This window comes from Schistocerca cancellata, chromosome 2 (genome assembly GCF_023864275.1).
Source record: "Schistocerca cancellata isolate TAMUIC-IGC-003103 chromosome 2, iqSchCanc2.1, whole genome shotgun sequence".
NCBI lineage: Eukaryota > Metazoa > Arthropoda > Insecta > Orthoptera > Acrididae > Schistocerca > Schistocerca cancellata.
In genome coordinates this window covers 240,750,428-240,775,472 of record NC_064627.1, presented here as the reverse complement: position 1 = coordinate 240,775,472, position 25,045 = coordinate 240,750,428, and the positions used below count along the sequence as shown (strand labels likewise).

General features: G+C 43.4%; 1 protein-coding gene across 1 annotated transcript in view; it reads left to right on the top strand.

Moving 5' to 3' along the window:
• Positions 1-20,395, top strand: part of LOC126144864 (apolipoprotein D-like) — a 40,575-nt gene extending 20,180 nt beyond the window's left edge. The window contains exons 2-3 of the mRNA XM_049915517.1: positions 15,433-15,691; positions 20,093-20,395. Of these exons, the coding sequence (XP_049771474.1) occupies positions 15,433-15,691; positions 20,093-20,325 (492 nt within the window). The 3' untranslated portion in view covers positions 20,326-20,395. The remainder of the gene's footprint in view (positions 1-15,432; positions 15,692-20,092) is intronic.
• The last annotated feature ends 4,650 nt before the right edge of the window (positions 20,396-25,045 follow it).

Here is a 25,045-nt window from a genome sequence, read left to right as displayed (position 1 = left end):
AATTTTTCCCGAGGGCATGCAGCTTTACTGTATGATTAAATGATGATGGCGTCCTCTCGGGTAAAATATTCCGGAAGTAAAATAGTCCCCCATTCGGATCGCCGGGCGGGGACTACTCAAGAGGATGTCGTTATCAGGAGAAAGAAAACTGGCGTTCTACGGGTCGGAGCGTGGAATGTCAGATCCCTTAATCGGGCAGGTAGGTTAGAAAATTTCAAAAGGGTAATGGATACGTTAAAGTTAGATATAGCGGGAATTAGTGAAGTTCGGTGTCAGGAGGAACAAGACTTCTGGTCAGGTGACTACAGGGTTATAAACACAAAATCAAATAGGGGTAATGCAGGAGTAGGTTTAATAATGAATAGGAAAATAGGAATGCGGGTAAGCTACTACAAACATCACAGCGAACGCATTGTTGTGGCCAAGATAGATACGAAGCCCACACCTACTACAGTAGTACAAGTTTATATGCCCACTAGCTCTGCAGATGACGATGAAATTGAAGAAATGTATGATGAAATAAAAGAAATTATTCAGATAGTGAAGGGAGACGAAAATTTAATAGTCATGGGTGACTGGAATTCGAGTGTAGGAAAAGGGAGAGAAGGAAATGTAGTAGGTGAATATGGATTGGGGCTAAGAAATGAAAGAGGAAGCCGCCTGGTAGAATTTTGCACAGAGCACAACATAATCATAGCTAACACTTGGTTTAAGAATCATGAAAGAAGGTTGTATACATGGAAGAACCCTGGAGATACTAAAAGGTATCAGATAGATTATATAATGGTAAGACAGAGATTTAGGAACCAGATTTTAAATTGTAAGACATTTCCAGGGGCAGATGTGGACTCTGACCACAATCTATTGGTTATGACCTGTAGATTAAAACTGAAGAAACTGCAAAAAGGTGGGAATTTAAGGAGATGGGACTTGGATAAACTGAAAGAACCAGAGGTTGTACAGAGTTTCAGGGAGAGCATAAGGGAGCAATTGACAGGAATGGGGGAAAGAAATACAGTAGAAGAAGAATGGGTAGCTTTGAGGGATGAAGTAGTGAAGGCAGCAGAGGATCAAGTAGGTAAAAAGACGAGGGCTAGTAGAAATCCTTGGGTAACCGAAGAAATATTGAATTTAATTGATGAAACGAGAAAATATAAAAATGCAGTAAAAGAAGCAGGCAAAATGGAATACAAACGTCTCAAAAATAAGATCGATAGAAAGTGCAAAAAGGCTAAGCAGGCATGGCTAGAGGACAAATGTAAGGATGTAGAGGCTTATCTCACTAGGGGTAAGATAGATACTGCCTACAGGAAAATTAAAGAGACCTTAGGAGATAAGAGAACCACTTGTATGAACATCAAGAGCTAAGATGGAAACCCAGTTCTAAGCAAAGAAGGGAAAGCAGAAAGGTGGAAGGAGTATATAGAGGGTCTATACAAGGGCGATGTACTTGAGGACGATATTATGGAAATGGGAGAGGATGTAGATGAAGATGAAATGGGAGATATGATACTGCGTGAAGAGTTTGACAGAGCACTGAAAGACCTGAGTCGGAACAAGGCCCCCGGAGTAGACAACATTCCATTGGAACTACTGACGGCCTTGTGAGAACCAGTCCTGTCAAAACTCTACCATCTGGTGAGCAAGATGTATGAAACAGGCGAAATACCCTCAGACTTCAAGAAGAATATAATAATTCCAATCCCAAAGAAAGCAGGTGTTGAGAGATGTGAAAATTACCGAACAATCAGTTTAATAAGCCACAGCTGCAAAATAATAACACGAATTCTTTACAGACGAATGGAAAAACTAGTAGAAGCCGACCTCGGGGAAGATCAGTTTGGATTCCGTAGAAACACTGGAACACGTGAGGCAATACTGACCTTACGACTTATCTTAGAAGAAAGATTAAGGAAAGGCAAACCTACCTTTCTAGCATTTGTAGACTTAGAGAAAGCTTTTGACAATGTTGACTGGAATACTCTCTTTCAAATTCTAAAGGTGGCAGGGGTAAAATACAGGGAGCGAATGGCTATTTACAATTTGTACAGAAACCAGATGGCAGTTATAAGAGTCGAGGGACATGAAAGGGAAGCAGTGGTTGGGAAGGGAGTAAGACAGGGTTGTAGCCTCTCACCGATGTTAATCAATCTGTATATTGAGTAAAGGAAACAAAAGAAAAATTCGGAGTAGGTATTAAAATCCATCGAGAAGAAATAAAAACTTTGAGGTCCGCCGATGACATTGTAATTCTGTCAGAGACAGCAAAGGACTTGGAAGAGCAGTTGAATGGAATGGACAGTGTCTTGTAAGGAGGATATAAGATGAACATCAACAAAAGCAAAACGAGGATAATGGAATGTAGTCGAATTAAGTCGGGTGATGCCGAAGGAATTAGATTAGGACATGAGAAACTTAAAGTAGTAAAGGAGTTTTGCTATTTGGGGAGCAAAATAACTGATGGTGGTCGAAGTAGAGAGGATATAAAATGTAGACTGGCAATGGCAAGGAAAGCGTTTCTGAAGAAGAGAAATTTGTTAACATCGAGTATAGATTTAAGGGTCAGGAAGTCATTTCTGAAAGTATTTGTATGGAGTGTAGCCATGTATGGAAGTGAAACATGGACGATAAATAGTTTGGACAAGAAGAGAATAGAAGCTTTCGAAATGTGGTGCTACAGAAGAATGCTGAAGATCAGATGGGTAGATGACATAACTAATGAGGAAGTATTGAATAGGATTGGGGAGAAGAGAAGTTTGTGGCACAACTTGACCAGAAGGAGGGATCGGTTGGTAGGACATGTTCTGAGGCATCAAGGGATCACCAATTTAGTATTGGAGGGCGGCGTGGAGGGTAAAAATCGTAGAGGGAGACCAAGAGATGAATACACTAAGCAGATTCAGAAGGATGTACGTTGCAGTAGGTACTGGGAGATGAAGAAGCTTGCACAGGATAGAGTAGCATGGAGAGCTGCATCAAACCAGTCTCAGGACTGAAGACCACAACAACAACAACATTCTTTACGTAAAACAGAGTATCGGTTTGAGTCCTACGATTGACGTAAACTTCAGAAATACAATTACAGAATAGTGGCATATCGATTATGGCTCCTCACCATCAACAGTAGTTGTTACCCATAGTTTCGTATTTGTTATTTTACCGTCGTTATCATTTAGAGACCAACCTGATCTTTCCACAATGCCATTTGTGACTTGCTTCTTAATATGTCCTATAACTACAGATTTGTTGAAAATATTAACTGTTAAATACGCTATTCCACAAATTAAAGACTTCCAGTTATTCTTCATATCTTGAAACTTACTACCGTTGACTTACACTCTAGAAAAGATACATAATAATAAAATTACATCAAAGATTAGAATGTCAAAGCATAGTGTGAATGGTTAAAATGAAATGAATTAAAAATCATTTTCTTGTCTAAAACTCGTTACTCTCCCAGGGAACTTCGGCACCTCTCAAAATTTTTTACACCTCTGATGTTTAGCCACACGTGGACAAATAGTGGGCCTTATGATGCAGCACTGTTTAGCCATCACAAAATAAACCCTCATAAATCAGTAAATAAAACTGTTCTTCTACTGTTGCTCCGAGTGACTGCGTTTTAAGGCCGCACATTAAGAATACGCAACAGGCCAACTGAAAACACTGACTGCACTACGTTTGTCCGTTCACTGCTATATTATCCTTGACAGACATGATTGACTGTGCACGCAAAAACGTCCAAGGAACGGTAGCACGATTTGTAATATCACGAAATAGGGGAGAGGGGTTCCCAGTTTTGATAATCGAGTTGGGGTAACATTCATGAAAACAAAAGCGTTTTTCGTTGCCGCGAGATCTTTTCACGAAATTTCAATCACCAACATCTGTTCTGAATGCCAAAACATTATTTCCTCGGGAACTTACACAGGAAGAAACCATAGTAATAATGTAATTCAAGGCTCACAAGGAAAGATTTATGTGGTCCTTTTTCCCGCACACTGTTAATGAGTGGGACGGTAGAGAAATAGTCCGAACCTTCTGCCAGGCACGTTAGTCTGGACTGCAAAGAAATCCTGTTGATGTAGTCATGTAGATGTAACAACGAAATTATGTTGTAATTGCGACATGTGACTTTCATTTGATTTGAACATCGAAGTTGTTAATTTACTTTTTGTTCATTAGTTTCAGCCATATACCAACACCTAGGCCCGTTAAATTGATATTGAAATAAAGTGTCATGCATGGACCAATAACAATAAATTCTTACTACTTGTTATGGTACTGCAGTATCTGCCAGCGTCTTCAGAAGTGGATATCGCAAACGACGTTCCTAGGGTGTTTATAAATGGATAATGCAGACGACTTCGAACAAAGTTTGAATGTAGCTTCGTAAACGTTCCGTGATCAAACGATCTGAGTTGCTGGCGAACGAATACTGTTTATCCTCACTAGACAGTAGATATTATCATTATACATGAGGTGAATAGGGTTTCGCCGGGTGCGGTGGCCGAGCGGTTCCAAGCGCTTCAGTCACGAACCGCACGGCTGCATCAGTCGCAGGTTGGAATCCTACCTCGGGCACAGATGTCTGTGATGTCCTTAGGCTAAATAGGTGTAAGTAGTTCTAGGTGTAGGGGCTGATGACCTAAGCAGTTTGGTCGCATAGTTCTTGAAGCAATTTTTTGACATTTCGCGTAAATTTTCTTTACATAAACGGCCGTATCTTTAGATTGCGGTGACAGAGAAGCTCACTTATTTATACCACCAAAGGACCGGTTATCGCAAGAAGTGCGATACATTTCCACTTATTACGTCTACCCGTTCTGGAGGTAAAGGGGTTTTAAGGGTTGGGTAGACCGATAGACGGTCAAGAAAGGAGACTAGTAGGGTTCCGTTTTTACCGGTTTAGGTGACGAAATCCTAACAACGAAAACAGCTACGACAGCTACTGAAGATGAGGGCCGCATAAATAACACCCCCTACTCTTTATTCGAAATGTTCTAGTTGCAGTCGATACATCAGCATATTAATCGTAGCTACGCTTTCGGTCCAAATCACGTTTACAGGAATGCAAATAGAATCCATTTGCCTATACACGTGGTAATTCAGATCCCAGTATTAATGCCACCGCGGTTTAGAAGTTCGAACATGCCCATTGCTAGCTAGCTTAAGAAACACTTCGACTAATGAACGTTTTCTGGCTGTGGCGAGTCTAGTGGAGAATTGGAAACAGTGTGGAATACATTTGGCAGCTATGTAGCCGATTATTTCCTGGGATGGTGCAGAATTATCCTACTAAATTTTCTCTCTAATAACAGTATTTTGTTATTTCGATAAACGTCCCGAATGATTGTCACATAAGCGGTGACATAAAGGTAGAAAATTCATGTTTTTGAGTCCAGAAAGCTCTATGCAACAGAAACTGTAGATCATTTTGCCATTTTCATTGCGAAATTGCCGACTTATTCATGTCTGGGGTAATAATAGAGGTCTGTTTGCCTGGGTTGTCTGCTAGCGTAGTGAAAGGAAGATCTGGTTTGTTTTCGGTTCTAATCTCGATGGAGGCAGGTAGAGTATCAGTAAAGCAATTTTAAGAAATTCTCGCGCCCCCAATACGTATTCTCGCTACCTTTATTCTGTACTGGCGCCCAGTGGATGTTAATAGGAAACTCTTGTAGAATTTCATACTTGTTACTGCCTACTTTTTCCTCTTCTGTCAGTAATGGAATTGACTTAAGTGTGTCACTGAATGATTTGTAACTGAATTTCGTCATGAATCTTCACGCATTGCTAAATTTGCATACTTTCGTGGTAGGTCGGCAAAGGTAATCCAGTATGACTGGTCTGAACGTTGACACCGACCGTTTCGCTCGAATACGGATAATATTTTGCTAATTCGTAACGATCTGGGGTTCTTTGTCTTACTAAAACAGTTATGTTATCTCGATAAGTTGAAATTCTTTTTTTTTTTTTTTTTTGTACAGTTCATACCAATTATCGTTTCTTCTTTCAGTTCTGTCTTATATTTGCGTGTTGTATTTAACACAGTAATCACCATTAATATAGTCTTACAAATTATTGAAAACAGTCTAAAAAAGTTCAGATAGTTTGTCAATTTCCCGCCTGTGCATAGTATGTTGGTAGCACTTCGTCGCCTTGCCTGTTATGCTGTGTAGCAGACTTTAAAGCCGTGCGGATCAGCATAACGAAAAGGCGAGGGGTCTCGCTAGTTTTGTCTACGACTGTACATGCAGGCAGGCGTCGTAGGGGAAATACGATGTGATGAAGTGGAAGTGCCATTCTAAAATGCAGCCTACGTTTTTATTTTTTTCTGTATATGAGGTTGGGCCCCTCCACGCCTGCACTTTCATGGTGACCGTTCAAAAAGGTCTGTCACCTCTGATATGGTTAGTATCTAGAAAGAATTCCACCGAAAATCCAGTGATTTATTACCTCCTGGCTGGTTAACCGTTTGTAATTTTCAGAGAAGCATCGAGAGCGGCGAAAAAACTGGAAAGTTTTATTGCGCTGCGTGAAGCTGGAGGTGCTCTGCTCCCCACGACTTTTTCTCGTGTGTGATCTTGCAGGGGTAGTAGGGAATTTTTATCTCACAGCAAGCAAGAGTGGGAAAATCTGTGTAAGAGAACTACAACTATGGTATGAGCACTGCTATTAGCCAATAATAGCGCAAAATAATTTCTTTTCGTTCGATTACTCGTCCGCGTGTAAAAATCATACTTCTTTGCAGCAAACAATTCGTCCTGGAAAGTGTATGACATTGCCGTTCATACAACGTGGAACCACTGGACAAATTCAGCCTCTGGATGTTTGTTTTTCCGTGCCTGTAAAACATATTATCGCACCATCTGCAGGTACGCCTTAAAGAGTATCCATTTTCACGATAAGCTCCACGACAAAGTGTTTCACATTCGGTTGCATGCCATCATATTCCATCAGTTCTCAACACCCCTATCCGAAATATGATTCTATATTCATTCTGTTAGAGTGGATACCTAGCTGAACGTCCTACATTCCTTGTAACTCCAAAGAGGTCGTCTTCGATGTTGATAATGCGAACCTTAGTTATCACTGTGATATTCCATTTTGCATTCGGTGTTCATGGTGCAAGTAAATTGTTTTCAACATTTCTTGAATTACGACGATGCCCATTTTGTGAAGTATAATACGTACATCCCATAGAAGGTTGACTTCTGCACTTCCCGAGCACTTATATTCTATCGCCCTCCTGACACACACGGTGAGTCATTAGCAGCTAATGTTTTTTTCTCACACAACTGTTAACACAACACTTTAAAATGAACCTTACTAAGGAGTGAATATGCGACCTCTCACTCAAGGGGTTCCTTGTTAGATTGTTTGCAGATAATGTGGCTGAAAGTCACGAGAAGAGAAAACCAGTTGCAGTATGATTTAAAAAAGATATCAGTATAGTTTAAAAAGAGGCCAGTAGTTCCAAAGAATTAAAAATATGAAGTCATCCATTAGAATACTGAAAGGAATGGGCAAATTTTTTGTAACTCAATAACTCACACAAATCCTAAGGCAACAATTTCAACAAAACGCCTACGGATTACAATTACGAAAAAGGTAAATTGGAGCTACAACAAAGAAAATGCGAACCAGAGGTGAACCAAAGGCACTTAGAAGATAGAACAAATCTAATGAAGAGACTGCTTACATCGCACTTGTCATCTCTGTTCTGGTGTAATTCCGCACGGTATGAGATCCTTACTAAACAGGATTGATTGAGTTCATCGAGAAAGTTCAAAGAATGCCAGATCGTTGCCTATTGTCGGGAAATATGGGAGAGAGTTTCGCGGGTATGATACGCGAATTAAGGTGGCACTCACTGAAACATAGACGATTTTCGTTGTGACGAGATCTTGTCACAAAATCACCAACTTGCTGCTCCAAAAGTAAAAGCAGTTTGTTGATGCCCTCCTACATACGGAGAAATGATCACGATATTGAAAGAATAGAGATCAGAGCGCGCACGGACTGATTTATGTGTTTGCCTTTCCTGCACGCTGCTCGAGAGTGGAACGTTAGACATATAGTCTGAAGGTGATTCGACGAATATCGTGGCAAGCATTACTCTTCTTTATCTATATACATATTGTGTAAATAAATTCAGTAAATTCATAATCTACGTTTGAGAAACAAGATCGAAAATGTGAATGGAGGACCCTGAAAGAAGTACTTGGATTGCATCAGAAAGAGATGTAGTTATTAGTGCCTACTCTTCAATCTACAGCTCGACGAAAAAATCGCGAAAATAAAAGAAATGTTCAGGAGTGAGATTAAATTTTAGGGTGATAGATGTAGGATTCCCTGATGAAATTTTTGTCCTCTGTTAATATAAGGAAGAATTGCTGAACTTGTGGACTGGAATGAAGAGTTCAATGAGCATACATTACGCGTTGAGAGTATTCCGAAGAGAGAGTATAATAATGAGGAGTATCAGAAATTGATATGCGATAAACGTAACACCAAAACTGGTAACCGAGAAGGAGATGAAGTAAAGGGATTCGCTACCTCGTAAGTAAAAATTACGCACGACGCTAGAAGCAAGGAGGTTACAAGATCGAATTAGCACAGCAAGGAGGCCATTCTTAGCCAATTAACCCCATTGGTGTCAAAAACACCAAGGCTAGTTTAAGAAATAATTCTGGGACTGTACATTAGAAGCAGAATTGGCAAAAGAAGAGTTGCATTTGAGATGTAGTACAAGAGAAGTGTGCCGAAATGTAGGTAAACTGATGAGATAACAAATGGGTAGGTTTTCCAGTCAGAAGACAACGATTAATAACATATTCCGAGGACCGTCGTCACAAGGTCTTACAGCTAATAGTGAAATCAAACGTTATTCCATTCCTGGAGGAAATGGTAATGATCTCAAAGGATCATCAAGGGTTCGGGGAAACAACACTCATCTGAAAATACAGCTAGCTTTATTCATACACGCCACCTTCAAAGTTATAGGTGCAGATGAATACGTAGATAAGATCTTTATTAATTTCTAAAACAATACCTTCGACTACTGTCATTATATGATCGTAAAGAGTACCTTTGCGGATAAGTTATCGCTCTCAAATGGGCTCGATGACTATTTGAGTAATACAATGAGGTGGTAAAAGTCATGGGAAACCCATATGCACGTTTACAGATGGCGGTAGTATCGCGTATACAAGGTAAAAGTGCATTGACGGAACTGTCATTTCTACTCAAGTGATCCATGTGAAAACTTTTCCGGAGTGATCATGGCCGCACGACGAGAATTAACAGACTTTGGACGCAAAATGTTTCTTGGAACTAGACTATTGGAACATTCCATTTCGAAAATCATTAAGGAATTCAATATTCCGAGATCGAGTGTCAAGACTGTGCTGAGAAAACCAAATTTCAGCCATTACCTCACACCACGGGCAACATACTCACCGACAGTCTTCACTTAACGACCGACAGCAGCGGCGTTTGCATAGGGTTCTCAGTGATAACAGATAAGAAGCAACACAGCGTGAAATAACAGCAGAAATCAATGTGATACGTACGACGAACATATCCGTCACGACAGTGCGGCGAAATTTGGCGTTAAGAAACCCCGTCGTGACTTCGTGTTGCAGCTATGTCTCTTTAGGTTGGTTGACGTTTTTGGATTCGGCTGTTAGTTGGTAGATGCATATTAGTATGAAATACGATTGCGAACTCCTGGTCGCACAAATACTTCTACCATATTCGGGCCGCATGATGCATGCGGCTGTAGTTTGACGACCACTCGCCTGTACGATGGTAAAAGACAAATGCTCTGGGAAATTAAATGAGAATCATTTGAAGAAATACGACGGATGTTGTTCTCGCGAAACCCTGTTGGGTAAATTCCGAGAATCTGTGTACGTAGCGTACTGTGCCATCATTGTGCTACTGCCGTCGTATATCTTATCAAAGATTCATGAAAATAAGTGGATAGAGGTTAGGGCGACTTCTAAGGCATTTAGATATTCTTCCCTCGCTCCATACGCGAATGGAAGAGAACAGGTAACCGATTGTAGTGGCGCGATGCCCCCTGCGATATGCATTCTACAGTGACTTATAGATTATACACGCAAATGTTGATGTAGGGGTGAATGTAGGAACACTGAGTGAAATCGAAAGTGTTACACAGTGCATCACCAGTTAAACTTTTTTGAGATGTTCATTACCAATGGCACCCATACCCAGAGGGGAGGGGGAGGAAGGAATGTAGTGAAATCAGCCGTGTTTCATTCAAGAAAATGGTTTAAAAGTCGGCATTACGAAGGTTTCTAACAGGGTCAGAATTGAAAATTTGTAGTGGGTAATTTACTGGAAGTCACCATTCATCTTCGAAATTATTAAAAATACATTAAAAATACTCCATAGCCCAGGTCTTGCTCCCCCCCCCCCCTTACAAACTATACAGGCTCTCTTGTTTATCACATAAAAGATTACACTTTAAATTCATTTGAAACTGGTATCCATCAGTAACATCAGTGTGATGTGTAACTCTAGGCGAGTAGAATACGCTCTTCTATGTTGTTGTTACAAGTAGACTATGTGATCAAAAGCATCCGTATATGTGGCTGAAATTGACTTACAAGTTCGTGGCGCCCTCCATCGATAATGCTGGAATTCTATATGGTGTTGGCCCACCCTTAGCCTTGATGGCAGCTTCCACTCTCGCAGGCATACGTTCAATCAGGTGCTGGAAGGATGTTGGGAAATGGCAGCCCATTCTTCATGGAGTGCTGAACTGAGGAGATATATCGGTGTCGGTCGGTGAGACCTGGCACGAAGTCGGCGTTCCAAAACATCCCAAAGGTGTTCTGTAGGATTCAGGTCAGGAGTCTGTGCAGACCACTCCATTACAGGAATATTACTGCCGTGTAACCACTTCGGCACAGGACGTGCGTTATGAACAGGCCCTCGATTGTGTTGAAAGATACAATAGCCATCCCCAACTACTCGACAGTGAGGAGCAAGAAGGTTCTTAAAACATCAATGTAGGCCTGTGCTGTTATTGTACCACGCTAAACAAGAAGGGGTGCAAGCCCCTCCATGAAAAACACGACCACACCATAACACCACCGCCTCCGAATTTTGCACCTTGGCACATTACGTTCATCGGGTATTCGCCATACCCACACACTGCCATCGGATCGCCACATTTGTACCGCGACTCGTCACTCCACACAACGTTTCTCTACTGTTCAATCGTCCAATGTATACGCTCCTGATACAAAGCTAGGCGTCGTTTGGCATTTACCGGTGTGATATGTGGCTTATGAGCATCCGCTCGACCATGAAATGCAAGTTTTCTCACATCCTGCCTAACTGTCATATTATTTGCAGTGGATTCTGATGCAAATTCCTGTGTGATGGTCTAGATAGATGTCTGTCTATTACACATTACGATCCTCTTCAACTGTCGGCTGATAGAAGACGAGGTCGGCCTCCACGCTTTCGTGCTGCACGTCTCCCTTTACGTTTCCACTTCACTATCATATCGGAAACAGTGGACATAGGGATGTTTATAAGTGTGGAAATCACACGTACAGACGTGTGACACAAGTCACACCCAATCACCTGACTACGTTCGAAATCCGTGAGTTCCGCGGAGCGCCCCGTTCTGCTCTCTCACGATGTCAATGACTACTGAGGTCGCTGATATGGAGTACTGGGCAGCAGGTGTCAGCACAATGCTCCTAATATGAAAAACGTATGTTTTTGTGTGTGTCCGGATACTTTTAATCACATAGTGTATACTCTGATGACACCAAAGGGTTCTGAGCAATGCATAACTCGACACTGAAGGCGACGTGGTGTAATTTCGGGCACGTGACATGGTAAATGAGGTGTATTAGAAGGAGCAGAAATCCATCTAGCGGCGGTATGGGCCGTAACTGGGATACTCTACTGACATAAGGGACTTCGACAAATGGCAGGCTGTGACGGTCCGGCGCCAGAAAACCAGCATTTCAGAAATAGCGAAGCTCGTCGGCTGTTCACGTAGTACTGTCGAGGGCAACTACGGGACTGGTAGTGAAGGACGGTGACACCGTGAGCAGACGACGAGATGACAGATGACTGGTACGAATATTTGAGGTCGTCGGCTTGCCCAGTCTGGAAGGCAAAGTGGTCTTTGGCAGTATGGCGACAGAGTTGAAGTGTTTTGGCACGCACGGTCCAGCACACATTGTGAAACACCGGGTTCCGCAATAGACGACAACTATGTGTTCCCATGTTCACCCAACGATACGTGGGTTTACGATGTCGGTGGACACGTGAGCTTCGATATTAAACCGCGAGTTAGTGGAAAAGTGTCGCTTGTTCAGACGAATCGCGTCTTTTGCTACGCCGGGCCATTCGTGTCCGTATAGTCCGCTGTCCAGGTAAACGGCTGTCCGAAGCACATAATGCGCTCCGGACGCTGGATCTTGGTTGCTGTCGAATGCAGTGAGGACGTTCACCAGGGCCTCGATTCCACATGTGGTAGGAATCGAAGGCAACATGGCCTCTGTACATTATGTGAACACTTTTGCGGAGCACCTGCACCGCTTCATGCTCACAGTTCCCCACGACGGTGGCAGCCTCCAGAGGGACAGCTGTGGGTGTCACAAGGCCACAGTAGTATTACAGTAAAGTCACGGTCTCTAAATTCCCTTGATTTGGAACATACCACCTCTGGGATCCTATCTTGTGCCAGCAGCCAGCTCACAAACCACCGGCGTGTACTTTACAGGAATTACGTGACCTGTGCGTAGACATCTTGTGCTACGTACTTCCGTAAACCTACGAATGACTTGTCGAATCCGTGACAAGCAGAATCGCCGCTGTACTGCGTTCCACAAATACACCAACACTCAATAAAACATACTTGTTTTGCAAATAAAAACGTCTTCTCTTGATGCACTGTATTTTATCCTCCCAGACGCCTTTCGCCTTTTCTTCCAATTTAATGCATAATCAGTGGGATTGATAACGACAAACTTGTGATACACTATTGTTTTTATATGTGTTATTAGTAGATTATAAAACAGTTCTCTTCACGCTGTTTAAGTAAATAAGTTATTACTTACAGTTCTTCGCGTTTTTAGATGGCATCTACGTTTCCTCTCATCTGGTCACATGCTGGAGGTGGCACTTCCGCTGTATTTACGAAACATAAGAATATTTTTATGTTTCGAACAGTTTCTTCCCACTCTTCATTTTCGCTGCCCTTGTAGTTGTGATGCACTATCAGTCTTCCGTCACTGATGTAGACAGTTGATCGAAAACTTTGACTTCAAGGCGTAACTACTTTGAGTTAATTGTGTATCTCATCCTATTTGTTTTCGTGTTTGTATGTACGTAAACAAACCAAACAGGACGAAATATACAATGGAATCAAAGTAGTTAGGTCTTGAAGTGACAGTTTTCGTTCAAATGTCTGTATTAGTGACAAAAGACTGATAGAGCATCACAACAACAAGGACTACCAAAATGAAGAGTGGTAAGAAACTGTTCGAAACATAAAAATATTCTTATGTTTCGTACATAGAGTGGAAGTGCGACCTGCAGCAGGTGACCAAATGAGGGGAAACGCAGGTGCTATCCAAAAACGCGAAGAACTGTAAGTAAGCCGAGCGGTTCTAGGCGCTACAGTCTGGAACCGCGCGATCGAGTCGCAGGTTCGAATCCTGCCTCGGGCATGGATGTGTGCGATGTCCTTAGATTAGTTAGGTTTAAGTTCTAGTCCCATAGTACTCAGAGCCATTTTTTCAGAAAAAGCGAGGAATGAACTGTTTTAAATAGTAGGAATAATACAGGGCTATTACTAATGATTGAAGCGATTTCATAAATTCACTGTAGCTCCATTCATTGACATATGGTCACGACACACTACAGAAACGTAGAAAAACTCATAAAGCTCTGTTCGGCTGAAGCCGCACTTCAGGTTTCTGCCGCCAGAGCGCTCGAGAGCGCAGTGAGACAAAATGGCGACAGGAGCCGAGAAAGCGTATGTCGTGCTCGAAATGCACTCACATCAGTCAGTCATAACAGTGCAACGACACTTCAGGACGAAGTTCAACAAAGATCCATCAACTGCTAACTCCATTCGGCGATGGTATACGCAGTTTAAAGCTTCTGGATGCCTCTGTAAGTGGAAATCAACGGGTCGGCCTGCAGTGAGCGGTTGAACGCGTGCGGGCAAGTTTCACGCGTAGCCCGCGGAAGTCGACGAATAAAGCAAGCAGGGAGCTAAACGTACCACAGCCGACGGTTTGGAAAATCTTACGGAATACGCTAAAGCAGAAGCCTTACCGTTTACAATTGCTACAAGCCCTGGCACCCGATGACATAGTCAAACGCTTTGAATTTTCGGCGCGGTTGCAACAGCTCATGGAAGAGGATGCGTTCAGTGCGAAACTTGTTTTCAGTGAGACCGACAGCGCCGACTTCATCTTTCAACAGGATGGTGCTCCACCGCACTTCCATCATGTTGTTCGGCATTTCTTAAACAGGAGATTGGAAAACCGATGGATCGGTCGTGGTGGAGATCATGATCAGCAATTCATGTCATGGCCTACACGCTCTCCCGACTTAACCCCATGCGATTTCTTTCTGTGGGGTTATGTGAAAGATTCAGTGTTTAAACCTCCTCTATCAAGAAACGTGCTAGAACTGCGAGCTCGCATCAACGATGCTTTCGAACTCATTGATGGGGACATGGTGCGCCGAGTGTGGGAGGAACTTGATTATCGGCTTGATGTCTGCCGAATCACTAAAGGGGCACATATCGAACATTTGTGAATGCCTAAAAAACTTTTTGAGTTTTTGTATGTGTATGCAAAGCATTGTGAAAATACCTAAAATAATAAAGTAATTGTAGAGCTGTGAAATCGCTTCAATCATTTGTAATAACCCTGTACATCTGAGTGGGCATATCACATGTGCATCATTCGAGATCCCACTCATGATGCTTTAAATTGAAAAAAGGTGAAACAGTCTAGGAGAATAAAATATAGCGCAGCACGAGAAGGCGTTTTAACAACAAATATTTCTGTGCTTGCCGGTCGGTGGCCGTGCAAATAATCTCGCTACTCATTAAGGCAATTGGTCATAATGTTTTGGCCCAAAAGTGCCAATTACTTTTGTTTGTTTCCTTTTATCGTGTGTGCATCTGAAGCTTTCATTTGTTTTAATCGTGTCTTACTCCGAATATCTGCCTGTCTTCCAATTCCTGCCATCGATGATACAGCTTTAGCCTTTTTCTCCCCTATAAGTTCACCTTAACGTTTCTCTAACGCCTTTCCAGTTTCCCAATCGCAAGTACCTCCTTCTGGTGAACACAGTAACTCCGTTTCTGCTATGCTCTGTCATTTCGATTATTAGTTTGTTTGTTTTTTGTAGTTCCAGGGTGACTGGTACGTTGTCTCTCAGTATATAAAAGTACCATTCGCACCGGAAGGTAAAATGTGCCTGCAGCTGAACTACATTCCTTCCGGGACCGGAGAAAATCCTGAAGCGGAGATAACGGTGAGAATAAAAAAGGAGACTGAGCTGAAGGACGTGGAGCTGCGGTGTGTTCCAGCAGGACCTTTCCGTCCGCCTGGAAAGGGTAGTGCGGTGTCAGTGTGCGTACTCAAGCTCAACGAGACCAAATGGTACCGTAAGTATCTCGATACACATGTATTCCAATGAAATAATAATAGAAACACAACACTGCAGGGCACAAGCACCTTCACATTGGAGAAACTGTGGTCAGGTCTTATGGGACCAAACTGCTGCGGTCTTTGGTCCCTAAGCCTACACAGTACTTAATCTAACTTAGACTGACTTACGCTAAGGACAACACACACACCCATGCCCGATGGAGGACTCGAACCTCCGACGGGGGTAGCCGCACTGACCATGACAAGACACCTTAGATCACTCGGCTACCCCGGGCGGCACGTTCACATCCCTCCGATCAATACAGGTATACAATATACAATGTACCTAGGGCATTCGGACAGTTTCTTTGAGAACTAATCATAGTATCGTCAGTTTCTAAATCGAAATACTTAAATTTTGAATCTAAAATTTATCCGCCATGGTGGCCAAAGACCTGGTATAAAGATGCGCCCTCATTCTACCCAACAACAACAACAAAGAAGGGGGGCAAAAGTGAGGAAGAATGGAGCGCCTACATAATCAGAATACGTTCTAGGCATTGAGATGTCTGTCAATAAAGGCTGAAAAATCAGCAATGATCAGTGACATGTGCTAGAAGAACCCAATGACAAACACTGCAGTAAGGAAACTATGTTAATGCACAGGGCGTGTTGCTTGTATTTGAAAAAGTGTCGTGATGACCTTTCCATTTCGGATGAGTCCTTCATTCCATCTCTGTGATGGGACTGCCAAATGGGAATGGCCATCAATAAAAAAAAGAGGTGCAAAAACCGACAAAAGCATAAAATTCTATGAATTCGGCCGTGTAACGTCAGAATCTTGAATGTGTTAGAGAAGGTACAGAATCTAAAAAGGGAGATGCGAAGTCTCAGTTTAGACATAGTTGGGACCAACGAAGTGAAATGGAAAGGGTTTTCGGATAGATGAATATGGGTTCATATCAATAGCAGGAGTAAATAGTATAACGGGAACAGGATTCCTTATGGATAGGAAAGCTGGAAAAAGAAAGAGCTACTGTGAACTGTTCAGTCACTGATTCAATAATTTCTAAGTCAACACCAAACAAACGTCAAAAATAGTAATCACAAGTAGAAGATGAAGAGATATGAAGACGTCAAAGCAAACCTTACCTCTTCCCTGCAATAAACGTTCTGGCCCTAGATTTTGGCTATAGATCCGAACAACTAAGTAGCGATAAGTACTAGTAACTTAAAATATCGGTTTATTAAAACAATGACCTGAATACAAATGTCTTAAAATGTCTTGTACCTCAGGGGGCTTGGCTAGCACGATACAGTAACTGGGTTTGCAGGACACTAGAGGCTCTCTCACTGAGCTGGCTTGTCGTTTTTATATATCCCACGTCTTGTATTAGCTGTCGTCGGCGGGGGATCCGGAGTCGGCGGACGTTGACATGCCCTGGCACGCATAATGGGCTGCCATCTTGGTTGCATCTGTACGAGGGTCTGGAGCACGGCGGATGAATGACAGTCGTCGGTAGTTGAAAGATTCGGTCCTTTTCTGCGAGTAAAGCTGTTTAAGACCTTATATCCTCCGGCTGCTACTTGGCAGGGCCTCGTCACAGCTCATGTAGGAACTGAGTGAAATGAAGCATGTGAAACGTCCTCTTAGAAAAATTAGTGAATTACTGTGCTTTGATTTTCTAACAGCTGAGCAGAACTGAACGTACTCAGACATTTCTCTCCATATTTACTCTGATCATCACTAAACTGACACACAATATTTTTAGCGCAACGCAATCTGACTTTCAATAGTCCCTACAAAAGAATGGCCCTGACTAACAATAACCTATAACTTTCATGAATCACTTACCTCACAAAAATTTTCGTGACTCGAACTACTGCAATACATCGAGTGCCAATACTGCCAGCTAAATAAAATATTCTAACTACTGGAGGCACTAACTACTCATAGGCATGAAAGATTTTGATAGAGAACAAACAATGTATTTACCTTAATAGTGTTCAAAAGTCAATATATATATATATATATATATATATATATATATATATATATATATATATATATATATATATCAGTTCATGATATCCAGTCTTACAAATTTACTCTTTCTGGCGGACACACGTCCAGATCATCCGCTCTCAAAACTCCGCCATCTCACTTCCCACATCCACCACTGCTGGGGGCTCACCTCCAACTGCGCAAAGCTACGCGCTGTTCACATCCAACTGCCCAACACTACAATAGTAAATATTCCAACAATGCAAATCAGCCACAGACTGCACACAGCACAGTCAGTGATTTTCATAGAGAGCGCTAAGTGGCGTTACCAACATAAAAACCTAAACAGCCTACTTACACATGGAGCGAAATTGCACAAGCAGTACCAAAGCAATCGGAATCAAGGTGCCCATAAGAATGACTCGCGGGTAGGCAAGTCAAAATTCAAATCAGACTGTAAAAGCAGCATCAGGCTGAAAGACAGAAGAAGGTAGTCCAGAAACGGAAAGACGGTTAAATATCATGAAAATTTTCGTCAGACAGGAATAAAATCCAACAGTGACTCGAATGGGAATCAGTAGAGCACGAAATAAACTGAAGTAAGCGTGGAATCATATCAACGAGTACACAAAATCTCCAATTTGAAGCGTTCCAAGACAAAGTTTAAATACAAAGTCCGCATACAAGGTCAATATAAAACATCCTCTTCCACTCCCGGCTTGTGCTTCCGGAACGCTTTACATTCGACGTCCTATAATTAGTTGCCGATATATCAGTGCCAGACAACAGACACTTCCTGCTGGACGGTTCTTTCCTCTCTTCATTCCTCATTCCAGGGTGCTAACTTTCTCCTGGACTATCTCAAAAGCCCAAACAATACTGTAATTTTTGACAGATTTTGTAGGCTTTCACGTCATCGTGGGTGACGAACGTTCTAATTTTGACGCATTCCCTGAAGGGCTCTGCTTGTAGGCTAGGCCGACGCTCCATGGAGTGCCTGTATAAAGTTTACACATTTGTGTGGTCTCGAGCGGTCACGGGGCAGCTGAAGGAAAGCAGCCTACGCGTTAGGTTTCCAAAGAATCTCGGATTTAAAGTTGTTTTTCTTTTCCTAGCGGATGTACAGTGGCCACTAACTTATACGCCCAGGTCTGCTCTCCTGAGTCGTACAAAGCAGACGTCGCATCCTTCCTGTCAATCTTCAGCCTTCCGTGAAAAGACCGCTTCATTGTGGAGCATGAGCTATCAGCATGTCTACACTGGCCATGACTCGCCTTTTTCTCCAAGAATACCAGTATAAGATTAAGCTGTTCCTTTAGTATGTAGCGTTGATGCACCGAGTCACACATTGTCTATCTTTCTATGAAATTAACTCTAGTATGCCGAGCAAATGTATTAGCAGATTTAAACACAAAAATTAAGGACAAATATACAAATTATTATAAAAATACTGGATATGGAGGATATTTTGGATAGTTCAAAAGACACCTGCAGTGGGGCGTTTCTCTCATTGAAGGGAAATGCTTAACTATGGTAGATCGTGCCTTAGTGATGCAAGGAACCGTATTGGATACTAATATTTATACTGTGAGAACAACCAAACGTTAGTTGGCAGCAGAAACAACGAAAACATACGACCGAGCATGTTGACTTCCATACTAAAAACCAGCTGAGTTCGAGCATATGCAGAGTGCTATCAATCTCTTGGTAAAATTTACAGATCGATGCACAGGAAATGTTGACACCAATATAAAATAATTCCGGTTCTTAAAGTCGTGCACTAACATGGTAGGTCGTTTTGTTCCTAGGCGTAGACACGAGCCCTGAGTTCTGGGGGTTTGTTTGGGGAAGGAGACCAGACAGCGACGTCATCGGTCTCATCGGATTAGGGAAGAATGGGGAAGGAAGTCGGCCGTGCCCTTTCAGAGGAACCATCCCGGCATTTGCCTGGAGTGCTTTAGGGAAATCATGGCCGGACGCGGGATTGAACCGGCGTGCTCCCGAATGCGAGTCCAGTGTCTAACCACTGCGCCACCTCACTCGGTATGCGAGCCCTGAGGAACCTCGTATTTCTTAATCTACACGATAGTTAAACTACCTTATTGAACCATATTGGAAGAGACTTTTTCTTCCATTTCAGTGATCCATTTGGTCTTCACATTCACCTATCGTTGAACTTTTCAAAATATCCCATACAAAGATGCAACGAAAACAAAATCGAGACGTGTGCACTCCACAAAAAATCGTGCAGGATAGTTTTCCCTTATCGTTCTTCGTGTCTTGTCTTGTGACTTTAGCAGCTACGGAAGTGGATTTACAGGTTGTAACCTAGCTAACATGATTGCCAAGCGGCTATCTTTAGCCTCCAACATTACTATCTATAACTAACACACAGCGTATATTTGTGTTTCAGCAACACTGCAGCACCAGATACTGTCCACTGACTACACCAGCTATGCAGTGACACAGACGTGCCTCGTGTATTACGACGCCCACGAGGACGAATTTCGACGAGTGTTCGCCGTCGATGTGCTGTCCCGTCAGCCGTCGATGCCCAAAGAAGAGCTGCAGCTTCTAAAGTCGATTGCCAGCAGTGGTGAGGCAGATATCGAGAAGTTTAGAGATATCGACAATGGCGACTGCTAGACGAGGGAGTCTGTATGAACGTGCCTTCCATCAATAAAACTACTATGAATAATGTGAAAAAAGCATTCACTATGATTTAAAGTTGGTTTTTTAAGTAAACCCCGAAAACTTTCCACAACATGATTCATTGATAAAAATATCTATCACTATTACAACAGTAAGATGCAGGTATACTTACACATAACTTCAATTGTCGCACACAGCCCACATTTTAACCTGGTGAAATGTCTGAAATACATCGATCATGGTGCAACTCGTTTTTGATGCTTGACTCCTTTTTCCTAAATATAACAAGAATGTCACGGGTCCTTCGGAAAAACTTTAGTGGCAGACATTCTCGGCCTTATTTCAGAGTGATCTCCGACTATGGAGCTAGCGATTTCTTTTATTTTACAAAGCACTTATTTTTATTTTGGAATCCAAGAGAAAAGTGTTAAATACGACGACCTAATTTATAGAACGGCAGGGTGTTATTTTATTCTAAACTTGTAGCTAAAATGCTTAAAATTTCCGGTAAGTAAGATCAAACGTAAAAAAATCTTACTGTGAGCCAACGACTGAGGTAAGGAATTTATGCACCTCACGATTTTCTGGTGAAAAGCATTCGTAAAAATGAGGCTGGTAGGAAAAGGAAAACTATACAGGGTGAACATTAATAAAACCGAAAAATAAGGAAGGTGTGCCTGAAACGTCCACAAATCATTTCGGAACATTGCACAGAGCTGCATCGCATCCACGTCACAACGGATGTTCAAAGTGGACTCCGTAGGATGCAATACACGCGTTCAACTGTACCTGTCATGCAGGATAAACGCTGTAGCGCAACTTTACGCTAACACAGGAAAGGTTCAGTTAATGAAAGGACTGGGCCACAATTCTCAGACATGATTCACTTTATTACAATATAACTCTCTGAACAAGTTTCATTCCTTGGTACCTATGGGACTTGATCTCAAGCAATGGTAGACGAACATAGTTCTGTTGTGTCTTGGCAAGACAGCCAAGCCACTATGATTGGTAGCCGAAAGGCACGCGTTAAGCTCACGCAGGCTGGCGTGAGGTCTGGAACAGTTATAGGAGTTGAGTCTAGTAAACAAGGTACGCAGCTTCTGGAATACTTAACTTTAATCCATAATTGGTGAACATCAGTCTGACGGTACAGGCATCACAAGATAAATAGCAAATGATAATGGCGCCTTGCTAGGTCGTAGCAAATGACGTAGCTGAAGGCTATGCTAACTATCGTCTCGGCAAATGAGAGCGTAATTTGTCAGTGAACCATCGCTAGCAAAGTCGGCTGTACAACTGGGGCGAGTGCTAGGACGTCTCTCTAGACCTGCCGTGTGGCGGCGCTCGGTCTGCAGTCACTGATAGTGGCGACACGCGGGTCCGACGTATACTAGCGGACCGCGGCCGATTTAAAGACTACCACCTAGCAAGTGTGGTGTCTGGCGGTGACACCACAAGTTCATTTAGCATTTAACTTTTAGGCAGGCTATTAAAATAATGAAACACTAAAATGTATTTTACCAAGCAGTAATATTTAAACAATACTACAAAAGCAATCAGAATCCAGTAAGCCTGGTACTTCAACTAGAAAAATTTTAAGACTAAGTTTCTCATAAAAACATTACACTAATTAAATATAGAAATCTCTAAAAGAAATTCAAGGTGACAAGTAAATGACTTTAGAGTTAACTTCTGCAGTAGTTCAACACAGGATCATTAAACAACATTAAACAAACTCATGGTTTTAAAATTAAACCACCACTCACGCAACTACAAATGCATCAAGAGATAATGGTTATAATTGGAGGCGTATACTTAAAGCAGTACTACACAGCCTTCCTTTCACTACATACACTCCTGGAAATTGAAATAAGAACACCGTGAATTCATTGTCCCAGGAAGGGGAAACTTTATTGACACATTCCTGGGGTCAGATACATCACATGATCACACTGACAGAACCACAGGCACATAGACACAGGCAACAGAGCATGCACAATGTCGGCACTAGTACAGTGTATATCCACCTTTCGCAGCAATGCAGGCTGCTATTCTCCCATGGAGACGATCGTAGAGATGCTGGATGTAGTCCTGTGGAACGGCTTGCCATGCCATTTCCACCTGGCGCCTCAGTTGGACCAGCGTTCGTGCTGGACGTGCAGACCGCGTGAGACGACGCTTCATCCAGTCCCAAACATGCTCAATGGGGGACAGATCCGGAGATCTTGCTGGCCAGGGTAGTTGACTTACACCTTCTAGAGCACGTTGGGTGGCACGGGATACATGCGGACGTGCATTGTCCTGTTGGAACAGCAAGTTCCCTTGCCGGTCTAGGAATGGTAGAACGATGGGTTCGATGACGGTTTGGATGTACAGTGCACTATTCAGTGTCCCCTCGACGATCACCAGTGGTGTACGGCCAGTGTAGGAGATCGCTCCCCACACCAAGAAGCCGGGTGTTGGCCCTGTGTGCCTCGGTCGTATGCAGTCCTGATTGTGGCGCTCACCTGCACGGCGCCAAACACGCATACGACCATCATTGGCACCAAGGCAGAAGCGACTCTCATCGCTGAAGACGACTCGTCTCCATTCGTCCCTCCATTCACGCCTGTCGCGACACCACTGGAGGCGGGCTGCACGATGTTGGGGCGTGAGCGGAAGACGGCCTAACGGTGTGCGGGACCGTAGCCCAGCTTCATGGAGACGGTTGCGAATGGTCCTCGCCGATACCCCAGGAGCAACAGTGTCCCTAATTTGCTGGGAAGTGGCGGTGCGGTCCCCTACGGCACTGCGTAGGATCCTACGGTCTTGGCGTGCATCCGTGCGTCGCTGTGGTCCGGTCCCAGGTCGACGGGCACGTGCACCTTCCGCCGACCACTGGCGACAACATCGATGTACTGTGGAGACCTCACGCCCCACGTGTTGAGCAATTCGGCGGTACGTCCACCCGGCCTCCCGCATGCCCACTATACGCCCTCGCTCAAAGTCCGTCAACTGCACATACGGTTCACGTCCACGCTGTCGCGGCATGCTACCAGTGTTAAAGACTGCGATGGAGCTCCGTATGCCACGGCAAACTGGCTGACACTGACGGCGGCGGTGCACAAATGCTGCGCAGCTAGCGCCATTCGACGGCCAACACCGCGGTTCCTGGTGTGTCCGCTGTGCCGTGCGTGTGATCATTGCTTGTACAGCCCTCTCGCAGTGTCCAGAGCAAGTATGGTGGGTCTGACACACCGGTGTCAATGTGTTCTTTTTTCCATTTCCAGGAGTGTATATCCTGCCGCTCTTGGTACGAGCCGTTTTACTCTCCAACAATCAACAGGCCCAGCTCGCCCGTCTCCTCAGGCAGGTAGTCCGCAGCTCGTGGTCTCGTGGTAGCGTTCTCGCTTCCCGAGCACGGGGTCCCGGTTTCGATTCCCGGCGGGGTCAGGGATTTTCTCTACCTCGTGATGACTGGGTGTTGTGTGATGTCCTTAGGTTAGTTAGGTTTAAGTAGTTCTAAGTTCTAGGGGACTGATGACCATAGATGTTAAGTCCCAATGTGCTCAGAGCCATCTTATTCCTCAGGCAGGTCGTTGTACACACGGGAGAGAACACAAAGTAACTAAGACAAGATTCTAAAAGAAACAAACAGATGGTGTTAATTCAACAAGCCTCAAAAACATGTTCATACGTGCTTCAGGGAATACATTCCAGACAATAACGACAATTGAAACTATGGCCTGGAAAACTTCAAGCAACCATTTGGTCCGGTAAAAAAAATTAAAAAAAATTAACCACACATCAAAACACGGGCATTTCACTACTAAGGAAATCCTTCAGGACTGGCCGTTGGCAATACCCATAGCACAGATTGAAGTATCTGACGAGAATTTCGAATGAGGCAATAAGAGGCAGCGTTACATTAAATCACATTGTTACCACATTTCACGGGCTGAAATTTTGCTCATTACCAAAAAAACTATCCATGGTGAAATTTTGCTCACCCCCCAAAAAAACTATCCATGATTCTAACGCCGTCGTGAACAGAAACAAGGCTGTCCGCTCAGAGTCCCGTCAACCAATGAATGTCAGAATCAGCAATGCCAGTATCAACTGTCTCAGTTCTCCACGTTGCCAGCTTATACTGCCACCCAGCGTCCTTCTGAACACAGTGCATGCGCGCCTACTAGCGGCTTTGTGTTGACTCTCTCTTTTCGTGCCTCGCCTCAGGCGCGCTATATAGGCAAACTTTACGCCAGACGGGATCGATAACCGCTAGGTCGATGTGCATACATCACGAGCAATCGGGCCACTTGCTCGAAGCTTGTACCAGGGTTCGTCTCAGTATCCTGTAGAAACCGGTCCTCCAAATCTGGTGTACGCATAGTGAGCCACCTAGCTGCGCGTGCGCCTGCCTGAAAGGACCCATTATCACTCAAACGCCCAAACTGGACTTGAAATGTGGTTGATGTCTGTGAGGATAGTTGTTTTGGTATAGTCGTGCTGCCTCTCGACCGGTTTCATCTGCCTGGCCGTACACAAACGCCACATCGGCTTTTTCCTGTCATGAATACCGGACCTTTCAGATGCTTACAGTACGCTGCGTCAGTGACACTGCCTGTAGCACAAAAGGAATACTCAGCATGTGGTCAGAGGAATCAGCGGCACCTACCGTGACGACAATGCATTTCCGGACACATGTTCATGGGACCTCTTTTCCTCCAGT